General features: G+C 43.9%; 1 protein-coding gene across 1 annotated transcript in view; it reads right to left on the reverse strand.

Annotated features, from left to right (window-relative positions):
• LOC122929260 (chromaffin granule amine transporter-like) overlaps positions 1-13,371 on the reverse strand; it is a 297,828-nt gene that overhangs the window by 14,848 nt on the left and 269,609 nt on the right. The window contains exon 14 of the mRNA XM_044282777.1: positions 4,509-4,642. Coding sequence (XP_044138712.1) covers positions 4,509-4,642 — 134 coding nt within the window. The remainder of the gene's footprint in view (positions 1-4,508; positions 4,643-13,371) is intronic.

The raw sequence follows: 13,371 nt of genomic DNA on the forward strand, positions 1-13,371 counted from the left end.
ATGGTGAGAGCAAAAGAGCTGTCAGAGGACTTCAGAAAAAAGATTGTAGCAGCCTATGAGTCTGGGAAGGGATTTAAAAAGATCTCAAAAGATTTTGAAATCAGCCATTCCACTGTCCGGAAGATAGTCTACAAGTGGAGGGCTTTCAAAACAACTGCCAACATGCCCAGGACTGGTCGCCCCAGCAAGTTCACCCCAAGAGCAGACCGCAAGATGCTAAAAGAGGTCTCCAAAAACCCTAAAGTGTCATCTCGAGAACTACAGCAGGCTCTGGCTACTGTTGATGTAGAAGTACATGCCTCTACAATCAGAAAGAGACTGTACAAGTTTAACTTGCATGGGAGGTGTGCAAGGAGGAAACCTTTGCTTTCCAAGAGAAACATCGAGGCCAAACTGACATTTGCCAGAGATAAAGTTGACAAAGACCAGGACTTCTGGAATAATGTTCTTTGGACAGATGAGTCCAAAATTGAATTATTTGGACACAACAGCAGAGGACATGTTTGGCGTAAACCAAACACAGCATTCCAAGAAAAGAACCTCATACCAACTGTGAAGCATGGAGGTGGAAGTGTCATGGTTTGGGGCTGCTTTGCTGCAGCAGGACCTGGTCAGCTCACCATCATAGAATCCACGATGAATTCTACTGTGTATCAGAAGGTGCTTGAAGAACATGTGAGACCATCAGTTAGAAAATTAAAGCTGAAGCGGAACTGGACCATGCAACATGACAATGACCCAAAACATACTAGTAAATCAACCAAAGATTGGCTGAAAAAGAAGAAATGGAGAGTCCTGGAATGGCCAAGTCAAAGTCCAGATTTGAATCCCATTGAGATGCTGTGGGGTGACTTGAAAAGGGCTGTACGTGCAAGAAACCCCTCAAACATCTCACAGCTGAAAAAGTTCTGCATTGAGGAGTGGGGTAAAATTTCCTCAGACCGATGTCGAAGACTGGTAGATGGCTACAAGAACCGTCTCACTGCAGTTATTTCAGCCAAAGGAGGTAACACTCGCTATTAGGGGCAAGGGTGTCCTATCTTTTTCCTCAGTTAGAATAGGCATTTTTGTAGATTGACATTTACAGAAGATCTTGAAAAGACTTTTCTTCAGTTTTCTTTGTTTAGTTGGATTACTTTAATCTCTCTGTATTGTTGAAACGGAGATGAAATAACCTTTTATTAAAAATGTTACAAAAAACCACATGCTTTCAAAGGGTGTCCTAATTTTTTCACATGACTGTATGTGGTGCTGTATTCTCCTGTACGTTTGGAAGCGCAGAGTGTACATGCAATTGAAAAATTTATATTCATCCATCATGTGTCCTAATGTGGTTGGACCGAATTTTGAAAGGAAGATTAGCGCTGCACTATTCCTTGTGTAAAATCTGTCATATTTATCACTGCTCACTTTTTTGTGTTTACTCGGTTGGAACATTTTGTCACTAGGGGGCATTTGGTTTGAAAAGGTTGAGAAACACTGCTCTAGAACATCATAATACACATCTCAGATGTTGCATCCCATCGGCCACCCTGGGTTGGTGTGGTTTTACCCACATGCAGTAGCTGCATTGCTACTGCATCATAGTACCCTAGCCCTAGTCGTAAATATATGTCTTGAATACATTTTGGAAACCTGAATTCATTTACAATTTTAAAATTTTTTGCAATGTGCAGTGGGGTGTTGACTTATAGGAACAGACTCGTGCAACATGAATAGTCATAGAGCGGTCTGTGATCAGCTGCCCTTTTCTAACCTGACTTGGAAAATTAACCAGATGAAGATCAGGCCAATTACCCTGCTTCCTGACAGGGCACATTTTCCTTCTTTTTTTTTTATGCGTCTTTGAAAGCAAAAACTTTTTCAATGATACAGGAAGCTTTATTTTTATGTTTTTTTATTTTAGTATTTTTATTTTATACACCTATAAAAATATGAGAATATTTTTATTTTTTTCATTTCTTAGGTCCCTTTCACACGAGCGTGATTTCCGCACGGGTGCAATGCATGACGTGAACGCATAGCACCCACACTGAATCCTGACCCATTCATTTCAATGGGTCTGTGTACATGAGCGTTGTTTTTCACGCATCAGTTCTGCGTTGCGTGAAAATCGCAGCATGTTCTATATTCTGCATTTTTCACGCAGCCCTGGCCCAATAGAAGTGAATGGGGCTACGTGAAAAACGCATTGCATCCGCAAGCAAGTGCGGGTGCGATGCGTTTTTCACTGATGGTTGCTAAGAGATGTTGTTTGTAAACATTCAGTTTTTTATAACGCGCCTGAAAAACGCATTAAAAACGCATTTCACCCGCGCGGATAAAACTGAACAACTAAACGCAATCGCAGACAAAACTGACTGAACTTGCTTGCAAAATGGTGCGAGTTTCACTGAACGCACCCTGAACGCATCTGGACCTAATCCGTCACGCCCATGTGAAAGGGGCCTTATAGTTAATAGCTCATTGGGTTATGGCACATTGTATGGGTTATGGTTGATGGGGGTGGAAGCTGTAATGTAGTGTAGTGGCATTTATTTTTTCCAATTTAGTCTTTTTTTTATTTAACACTTATCATACAATACCTTTGGAGGGAATTTCAATTTAAATTTATTTTTACTGCTGACATATTACACCAGGTTGTAGAAGATACATAGCCCCATACACATTGTACAAGTGGGACTTTGGACCAAATATAAAGAGATTTGATAAATTATATATATATATTACTTTACCAACAACCATCAGAACCACAGATGGATGGACAACTTTAATAGTTTTACCATTTAAGCTTTAATTGCGGTATTTTTGGTATTTATTAACTGTGTTCACATTTTGATTTATCACAAGTGCACAATTTCGTTTTTTTATTATTTTTTGTACGTATGTTAGTCTGATTATATATTTAGTGAAAGGCCATCTTTGTAGGTGATCCCGAGTCAGGGATATCCTAGGGCAATCAGGAGGTTCCTGACACGGGATCACCCCTATCGGGGCGGCTATTCCATTTTTGTAGGCAGAGCTTATAGTCTCAGGGTCAAATATAGGGATAGAGCCCAAGTGTTTCATCTCTACTCTACCTACAAGATCATCCACTAAACTACATCTGACCGTGGTAATAGTGTCTATTTTTGTTTTGGGTTGTTTTTCCTGGGAGGTTTTAACAATAATAATCCTAATAAAGGTTATGTTTTATGAGGAATAATCTGTGAATCCTGCCTTCTCTATAGCCTTCTGTCACTGCGCAGCTGCACAACTAGCATGCAGTTACCAAGGAGCTTTCACGGTGTGGAGAGGATGGGAGAAGATTGGGCAGAGCCAAACCTTATGCTGTGCAGCCACCGGCAGAGCAAGTAAGCAGCTTGGTGCTCTGCACTTGACAACCCACCCCTGATCATAGAGGGCAGAGACTTTCTAGGAACTGTAATTTGTTGGGACTGTCTCTGAAAATTAGGGACAGTCACAGTAACTTTTCAAAAATTGACAACTATGCATATTGTGCTTCACAGGTTTAACCATTTTGGAGGCAAAAGAAGAAAATGCGTTTCCTATTCTTCAACCATTTGCTTTTTCCATGTCTGTAAATTTTGTGCAAATTAGGGCTCGTTCACACGACCGTATGTCTTTTTCAGTGTTTTGCGGGCCGTTTTTCACGGATCCGTTGTTCCATTTTTTGTTTCCGTTTCTGTTCTGTTTTTTCCGTTCCGTTTTTCCGTATGGCATATACAAATTGGGCTGGGCATAAAATTTTCAATAGATGGTTCCGCAAAAACGGAACGGATACGGAAGACATACGGATGCATTTCCGTATGTGTTTCATTTTTTTTGCGGACCAATTGACTTGAATGGAGCCACGGAACGTGATTTGCGGACAATAATAGGACAAGACTCAAAATGTAGCGGAACGGAAATTCGGACATACGGAAACGGAATGCTCACAGAGTACATTCAGTTTTTTTTGCGGACCCATAGAAATGAATGGTTCCGTATGTGTGTGTGAATGAGCCCTTACTCTACAGCCAAAAACCTTCTAATCTACGATTAGTCAAGGGGACGGCAGGGCTATATTGAGAATATCTTCACTAGATGTTGCATGCTACTTGAAAACAAGCCATGAAATTCGGTCGTCTTAAAGGGAATGCCAGTTGATATTTTTCTTCATAAGGGTCAAAACAGCATAACAAAATAAAAATTAAAATTATGAATAAAGAGATATACTGCTCTCTGACCCTCACTAACATACCTCCCAACCCCTACACACACACTTCTGTTCAGATGTCTACAGGTTCCTGCTTGTCTCTTTGTCTCTACTTTCAGTCCTCTGGACGAGTAAGAGGCTGCGGCAGGTCACCTCTGTGCCAGTGAATGGCTAAGCCATGTCCTATATGCCGAAAGGGACTAGGAAGCAGAGACAAGCAGGACCAGAAAAAACCCTTTCAGGCTTTTTGTTTATTTTTAAATACAATATTTGCTTTGTATGGTTTATTATAAAAATAAAAATTGCTGACCATTTTCTCTTCTTTGGCTGGTGGGTTTCTAAGCAAGAGACAAAGAGGACAGTAGATAATGTTCACTAATCCAGTGATCCTCAATAACCAGGGGAATCCAATAGCTTCTGCAATCGCGCCACCACACAGAGGTCCTGAAATGACAGATTACATTTATTGTAGAGCATATGAGCACAACATATACACCAGAGAACATATATACACCTGAGACTGTGTCCTACATACTAATTTACAAAGAACAGTCCTATAATATAAATGATATATATACACCAGAGACTGTGTCCTATACACTGATATACAGACCAGAGAACATTCCTATAATATAAATGATATATATATACATTTCAGACTGCGTCCTATACACTGATATACAGACCAGAGAGCAGTCCTATTATATAAATTATATATATACACTGGAGAGTGTGTCCTATACACTGATATACAGACTGGAAAAAGAGTCCTATTATATAATTGATAAACACTGCCTGTCCAAAAAAAAAAAGTCGCCACCTGGATGTAACTAAGCAAATAGGTATGAGCCTCCTATTGGATAATTACTGCATGGGCGATTATCTTTCAGCTGGCAACAAGTTATTTAACCCCAACTGGTGCAATGAGTTGCTTCTCATTTCTTAAACAACCATGTCGAAAGACACATCTCATAGTCGTGGAAAAGATGTTTGAGAAGGGTCAAATCATTGGCATGCATCAAGCAGAGAAAACATCTAAGGGGATTGCAGAAACTACTAAAATTGGGTTAAGAACAGTCCAACGCATTATTAAAAACTGGAAGGATAGTGGGACCCACCATATTAGAGGAAGAAATGTGGCGGGAAAAAAATCCTGAATGATCGTGATCGGTGATCACTTAAACGTTTGGTGAAATCAAATCGAAGAAAAAGAACAGTAGAACTCAGGGCTATGTTTAATAGTGAAAGTAAGAGCATTTCTACACACACAATGTGAAGGGAACTCAAGGGATTGGAACTGAACAGCTGTGCAGCTGTAAGAAAACCACTAATCAGTGAGGCAAACCAGAAAAAAGGCTTCAATTTGCTAGGGAGCATAAAGATTGGATTCTGGAACAATGGAAGAAGGTAATGTGGTCTAATGAGTCAAGATTTACCCTGTTCCAGAGTGATGGGCGCATCAGGGTAAGAAGAGAGGCTGATGAAGTGATGCAACCATCACGCCTAGTGCCTACTGTACAAGCCTGAGGGGGCAGTGCTATGATCTGGGGTTGCTGCAGTTGGTCAGGTCTAGGTTCAGCAACAGTATGTGCTCCAATAATGAGGTCAGCTGTCTACCTGAACATACTGAATGACTAGGTGTTTCCATCAATGGATTTGTTCTTCCCTGATGGCACAGGCAAGACGACAATGCCAGGATTCATCGGGCTCAAATTGTGAAAGAGTGGTCTAGGGAGCATGAGACATCATTTTTACACATGGATTGGTCACCACAGAGTCCAGACCTTAACCCCATTGAGAATCTTTTTTTTTTGGAACAGGCAGTGTATATACACCGGAGACTGCATGCTATACACTAATATACAGACTGGAAAAAAGGGGTGGCAGTGACATGATGGAGGCAGCAGCCACATAGAACATAATGGTCGGAAGGCCACAGCAGTGGCATGATGGTGGCGGTTGTATGAAGGAGACAGGCAGGCAAGCTGCAACAGTGGCAAGATGGGGCACCACCAGCAACGCCAGATCAATTCATTGACCTCAAGTGGAGTAGAGTGAAAATCCTGCCCAATCCAGGCTTTGTTCATTTTGACAAAAGGGATGTTTTGGACACTGGCAGAAGACAACTTGGCCCGTTTGGGTGTCATCACGCCCCCTACCACGTTGAAGACTCTCTCTAAGATGACACTGGAGGCTGGGCAAGCAAGAAGAAAGAGAGCATACTGTGCCAGTTTGGGCCACTGTTCTAGTCTTCTTGCCCAGGGTTCAGGGAACAGGGTATGCACCAGAGACTGGCCAGAGTTTATAAAGGCCTGAACCTGGGCATTGAGAAAGCATCTATCGTGTTGATGAGACTGAAATGGTTGGTACTGCTGATACAGCGTCTGCTGATACCCTCCTTCGTGGCAGCGGAAGGGTAAGTGACTCTGCAGGGGGCGAAGAGGGGGCCTATCTTTCAGGCACGTTGGCGGCAGGCATCTGCTTGCCACAAGCTGCATACACAGTGTTTCCCGGTAATAACATAATTTGTTTCCCTTTCTGTGAAAGAAAAACATTCCCCCATTTTGCCTTGTTAGTGGGGGTCTAAAAGCATGGCTATCCAGTAATCATCAGACTGCTTGATGTCAGCGATAAGCCTGTCATTGCATAAGCAAGCAAGCATACAGGTCACTATTTCTAACCAGAGTGCCCGAGGAGTCACTTTTTTCTGTCACCGCCCCCACACCGAGACGATTGGGTGTACTAGCTCCTGTGCCTCTGCCTTCTCATCTTTGTCATCCTCCTCTTCCATGTCAGATTCCCTTTATGTGTCCTCAACAGCTACAGGGTGGGCAAAAAGATGTGTTAGCTGTTCTTTTTCCACCGTCATCCCTTGTTGCATGAGCATCAGCATCTGTTCTAAGATAAATATTTGAGGGGTGAGATCGTTAATGCCGCAGTTGTCTCTGCTGACAAATCTTGTGGCCTCTTCGAAGGGCATCCACTGCCTGACCTCAAAGCAACACATGCTCCCTGTCTGGTGTATGAAAAAATTGTTCACAGTAGGACTGCAACAAGTACTTGATTAAATCGAGTAATTCGAAACAAAAAATCTGATGCTAATTTTTGACCACAGAGCGGGAGTGTAGTGCTTGCTTTTACTCCCGCTCCGTGATCCCCTGCACGTCCATGGTCCAGCGCTGCACTGACCTCCTGATGTACACATGCGGTGACCTGATGCGCTGTGACGTCAGACCCAGAGCAGCGTGGAAAGCTGGAGTGTCGACGGCTCCCCTGATGGAAACGCAAGTTGGTGACACCGAGGGGGTGGGGGTGCGACTAAGTCCGGGTGCCCGGACTGCACAGTGTCATAGCCTCCAATGACGCTGTGCACTCTGGGTGTCAAGTGGAGGGCAGGCTGGGCTTTTGCGGACTGTGCGTCTATGGTTTAACTGAAGTGTGGCCCGGCCTTAGGGGAGAGAAGGCACAAGGGGAGCAGAGACTATGACACAAGGGGGAGAGAGACGATGGAACAAGGGGGAGAGATAATGGCACAAGGGGGAGAGATGATGGCACAAGGGGGAGAGATAATGGTACAAGGGGGAGTGGAGATGATGGCACTGGGTGGGGGAGAGCTGATGGCACTGGGGTGGAGGAGAGCTGAAGGCACTGGGGTGTGGAAGAGCTGATGGGACTGGGGTGGAGAAGAGCTGATGGCACTGAGTGGGGAGAGCTGAAGGCACTGGGGGAGTGGAGCTGATGGCACTGGGTGGGGGAGAGCTGAAGGCACTGGGGCAGTGGACCTGATGGCACTGGGTTGGGGAAGAGCTGATGGCACTGGGTGAGGAGAGCTGAAGGCACTTGGTGAGGAGATCTGAAGGCACTAGGGTGAGGGAGAGCTGATGGCACTGGGGTGGGGGAGAGCTGATGGCACTGGGGTGGGAGAGAGCTGATGGCACTGGGGTGGGAGAGAGCAGATGGCACTGGGGCAACGGAGCTGATGGCACAGAAGGGAAGCTTATGGCACTGGGGGATAGTGGAGCTGATGGCATTGAGGGGAACAGAGCTGATGGAACTGGGGGGAACTGATGCACCTGGGCTGATCGCACGGGGGGAATGAAGGGTGTTGGGGACTGATTGCAAGGGGTCTTCTGAGTTTTTATAAAGGAAAACAGTCTATTAATTAATTTTTTCTTATTAGAGTACTCAATTAATCGTAAAAATAATGGGTAGAATACTTGATTGCTAAAATAATCGTTAGCTGCAGTCCTAGTTCACGGCTTTCCGCTGCTCGTACAGACACTTGAGCATGTGCAATGTTGAATTCCAGGGAGGCTATTCTGTCGCTACAAGTCCAGAAAAGAGTTCCTTGTCACATAAGAATGGCTGAAGTGCTTGGACAGTCTCCTGGACTTTGCCAGCATCCTGCTCAAACCAGTGTACATATTTAGAAAACATTGCACCACTAGGTTGATGATGTGCGCCATGCAGGGAGCATGTGTTATTTCGCACAGGTTCAGGGCGGCTAGAATGTTGCCCCCATTTTCACTGACCACCTTGCCCAGTTGGAGTCGGCAGGGTGACAGCCAGCAGGATGTCAGCTGATTGATGAACTTTTGCAACAGCACGCCGGTGTGACTATTCTTGCCCAGGCCGATCAGCTCTAACACGGCGTGGCAACGCTTGACTTGACACATGTGATAGGAAGGAGGGGTAGTACAGATTGGAGATACTTGCACAGTAGAGGTAGAGGCAGCCGAGCTGGGATTAGCTCTGGCATTTTTCCCACTGGCTGTCACCCCGCGGATTCCAACTAGACAACATGGTCAGCGACAATGGGCGCAACATCGTGCCGCTATGAACCTGGGTGAAAAAACACATGCTCCCATCATGGCGCACGTCATCAACCTAGTGGTGCAGTGCTTTCTAAATAAGTACGTTCTTACATGGCAAAGGTTTCCCCCACCCACTTTGCTATAGTGCTGGCTAGGAACACAATAACTCTAGCTGTTATTAGCTCTGACTGTTAGATGCTGTCATACACTCATGCACTCAACGCATTTATGAGGCATCTTATGAACATTAGCCTCTTCATCAGGAGCGCTAGTTTTGACAACAGACAGACAAACAGAAAAATGCTGCACGCTATTAGTATCATGCGTGCAGCACATAGAGACATGGCCTGCGGCACTAGGACGGCCATCCCTAAATCTTGGATAATGTTATGTCTATTTTGTCAGTATGAAGCTGCGCATTCCCAGCAACAGGCTGGTAACTGCACTACAAACACTAGGTGGTGCCATAACATCATATATAAGAAACAGGAAGTTAGTGGTTAGTTGAGGACTGAGGAGAGGAGAGAAAGTTACTCCATGATATCTCTGCTAGATGTCCCCTTGGCACTTGCCAGCCAGGGGAACCAAAGAAGGAAACCAAGACTCAGAACCAGGGTCATATTGCAGTAACACAGTCCAGGAAGGGACATAGTGGACTTTTGTGTGTAAAGGCAACCTGTCCAAAGAATGGAGCAGAAGACTGATGCCTGCCGCTAGGGAGACCACCCTGTTGGTTGCAGAATTCTGATAAAGATCCAGGTACAGTACCTGAAGTCTAGTTTAACCCCTTAAGGACTCAGCCCTATTTCACCTTAAGGACCAGGCCATTTTTTGCAAATCTGACCAGTGTCACTTTAAGTGCTGATAACTTTAAAACGCTTTGACTTATCCAGGCCATTCTGAGATTGTTTTTTCGTCACATATTGTACTTCATGACACTGGTAAAATAAAGTAAAAAAAAAAATCATCTTTTTTATTTATAAAAAAATACAAAATTTACCAAAAATGTGTAAAAAATTGCAAATTTCCAAGTTTCAATTTCTCTACTTTTATAATACATAGTAATACCTCCAAAAATAGTTATTACTTTACATTCCACATATGTCTACTTCATGTTTGGATCATTTTGGGAATTATATTTTATTTTTTGGGGATGTTACAAGGCTTAGAAGTTTAGAAGCAAATCTTGAAATTCTTCCGAAATTTTCAAAAACCCAATTTTTAGGGACTAGTTCAGGTCTGAAGTCACTTTGCGAGGCTTACATAATAGAAACCACCCAAAAAAGACCCCATTCTATAAACTACACCCCTCAAGGTATTCAAAACTGATTTTACAAACTTTGTTAACCCTTTAGGTGTTCCACAAGAATGAATGAAAAATAGAGATACAATTTCAAAATTTCACTTTTTTGGCAGATTTTCCATTTATTATTTTTTTTTCCAGTTACAAAGCAAGGGTTAACAGCCAAACCAAACTCAATATTTATGGCCCTGATTCTGTAGTTTACAAAAACACCCCATATGTGGTCGTAAACCGCTGTACGGGGGTGCATATGACTTTTTGATCGCTTGCTATTACACTTTTTGTGATGTAAGGTGACAAAAAATGGTTTATTTAGCACAGTTTTTATTTACAAAATTTTTACGCTGTTCATCTGAGAGGTTAGGTCATGTGATATTTTTATAGAGCCAGTCGATACGAACGCGGCGATACCAAAAATGTATACTTTTTTTTATTTATGTAAGTTTTACACAATAACAGCTTTTTTCAAACACAAAAAATGATGTTTTAGTGTCTCCATATTCTGAGCCATAATTTTTTTAATTTTTTTGCCGATTGTCTCAGATAGGGGCTAATTTTTTGCGGGATGAGGTTACGGTTAGATTGGTACTATTTTTGTGGGCAAACGCCTTTTTGATCGCTTGCTGTTGTACTTTTTGTAATGTAAGCTGTCAATTTTTTTTTTTATTTAGCACAGTTTTTATTATTTATTTTTTACGGTGTTCATCTGTGGGGTTAGGTCATGTGATATGTTTATAGAGCTGGTCGATACAGACGCGGCGATACCTAATATGTATACTTTTTTTTTCCCTCCTATTTTTTACCATTTTTTTTTACTTTATTTGGGGAAAATGACGTTTTTGTTTATTTTTACTTGAAACTTAATTTTTTGGGGAGAAAACTTTATTTTTTTCAACTTTTTTTTCACTTTATTCTTTGTCCCACTTTGGGACTTGAACTTTGGGGGGTCTAATCCTTTACAATGCATTCGAATACTTCTGTATTGGAATGCATTGGCTGTATGAGTAATACTGTGTGTATTACTCATACAGCTTCCGGGGCCTTTGAGAACCAGGGGGCTGGATCTCACAGGCTCTTAACCGAAAGGCAGCGCAATGCCTTCCTTAGACATCGCGCTGCCTTCCATGCCATCGGGTCCCCCCACAGCCGCATGGGGACCCGATGGTACCGCCGCAACCGCAGGTAAAGCCGCAAACCGCAGGTCTGAATTGACCTGCGGTTTGCGGCGATCGCCGATACGGGGGGGGGTTGCATGACCCCCCCCCAGTGTTGTGACAGGATGCCCGCTGAATGATATCAGCGGGCATCCTGTTCCGATTAACCCCCGCCTTGCGGTTCGGCCTTGCGGTTCGGCCGGCGTTCGTTTTGTGGCGAACTTTGCTCGTTCACGATTCGCTGAACATGCGAACATATGGTGATATTTGCACCCGCCATATTTTTTTGCATAGCGCCGAACTTTGACCCATGACACATCCATCAGGTGGGACAAGACAGCCAATTAAGACATTTCAGCACATGGACACACCCCCTACCTTATAACAGAACCCGATTCTAACATAGAAAGTATATTACAGTGCATTTGTATTGTGCAGCAGATGTGTGCGGTTCTGCTGCGATACTGCAGCTACACAGAGGGACAAATGCTATTGGAATAACTAATTACAACTGGTGAGATATACCAGTTGCCCCCCCAAAAAATCTGATTGAGGCAGGGGTGCAATATACCTAGAATATAATTTCTATATAGTACATTTCTAAGTTGTCATTTGAATCTTTCTTCTTTACTACTGGTATCAGCACTCCTCCCATTCGGCACAGGTGGTTTTAATCACACAAGTCTGCATATAGTGGTCATTGACCTGTAGCTCCTGATAGCAATGGACATGTTGTATTAGGCAACTGTTCACATGGTGCAGTACTGTGTGGTGAACTTTGTTTTAGTGGCGCTGTGCTGGTAGTTTGGTGGGACCCAGTGCCATGGGTGGCATTGTCAGACAGCAGGATTGTTGTTTGACTCCTGGGTCCTGCCGCTTACTAGGGCAGTGCCGCTTTGTCACTGTATTGTGCTGCGCCTTTTGGTCAAAAAAGGTCCCACTCAAAGAGGCGACTTTGGCGTGGTGAGTGTGCTTATGCCTTTTGATCATAATGTACACTAATGCCTCTAGTACAGCATGTAGTATGGGGGGATTTACACCAATATGGCGCTTTTAACCACCTCAGGACCGCCGTACGCAGGATTGCGTCCTGGCGGCGGCCCTATTATTCCTCCTGGACGCGCCGGCGCGTCATCTCGCGAGACACGAGATTTCGGGCAGAGACGGCCCGCGCATGCGCATTGCGGGCCGGCAAAAGTTAAAGGAGCATTTCGTCACCAGCCTGCCAGCCAATGATCATCGCTGGCAGGCTGGTGATTTTCAAAAAAACAAATCAGAAGCCATCTAACACCTTATATTTATAAATAGAAGGTGTTAAATGGCTTCTGTGCTCCTCTGCTGGTCCTTTTCGTCGGTTGGTCCCAGCAGAGGAGCAGACATCACAGTGAGTACACCAAACAGTACACTTAGCCCCCAGATCACCCCCGATCACCCCTTGATCGCCCACCTAGTGAAAGGGAAAAAAGTGATCAGTGTAAACTGTCACATTTTTTTCACTAGTATTGACGGTTAGGTTTAGGATAGTTTAGGCCCCTTTGTTAGGCAGTTAGCGTCGGTTAGCGCCCAGCCCACCGCACCGCAGTCACTGATTCGCTGATTAGCGTATCGCTAATCAGCATTGGCACTTTTATAGTATCTTAAGTGATCAGAACTGATCACAGTCAGATCTATAATAGTATAAGGGTCACCTTAGCTCGCCCTCCACCCAAAACGCAGTGTTTGCCCAATCAGGCCTGATCGGTCGCCCACACATGCGTTCACCCACGCCCGCTCCGCCGCAGTGACAAATTTTTATTTATTTTTTATCACTGCACAATCACTTCACAAGCGCTGCGGTGATAAAAAAAAACTCAGTTTTGATATTTTTTTATCAATCGCAGCGGCTTCCGGTACTTCGCTAGC

Source organism: Bufo gargarizans, chromosome 2, assembly GCF_014858855.1.
Source record: "Bufo gargarizans isolate SCDJY-AF-19 chromosome 2, ASM1485885v1, whole genome shotgun sequence".
Lineage (NCBI taxonomy): Eukaryota > Metazoa > Chordata > Amphibia > Anura > Bufonidae > Bufo > Bufo gargarizans.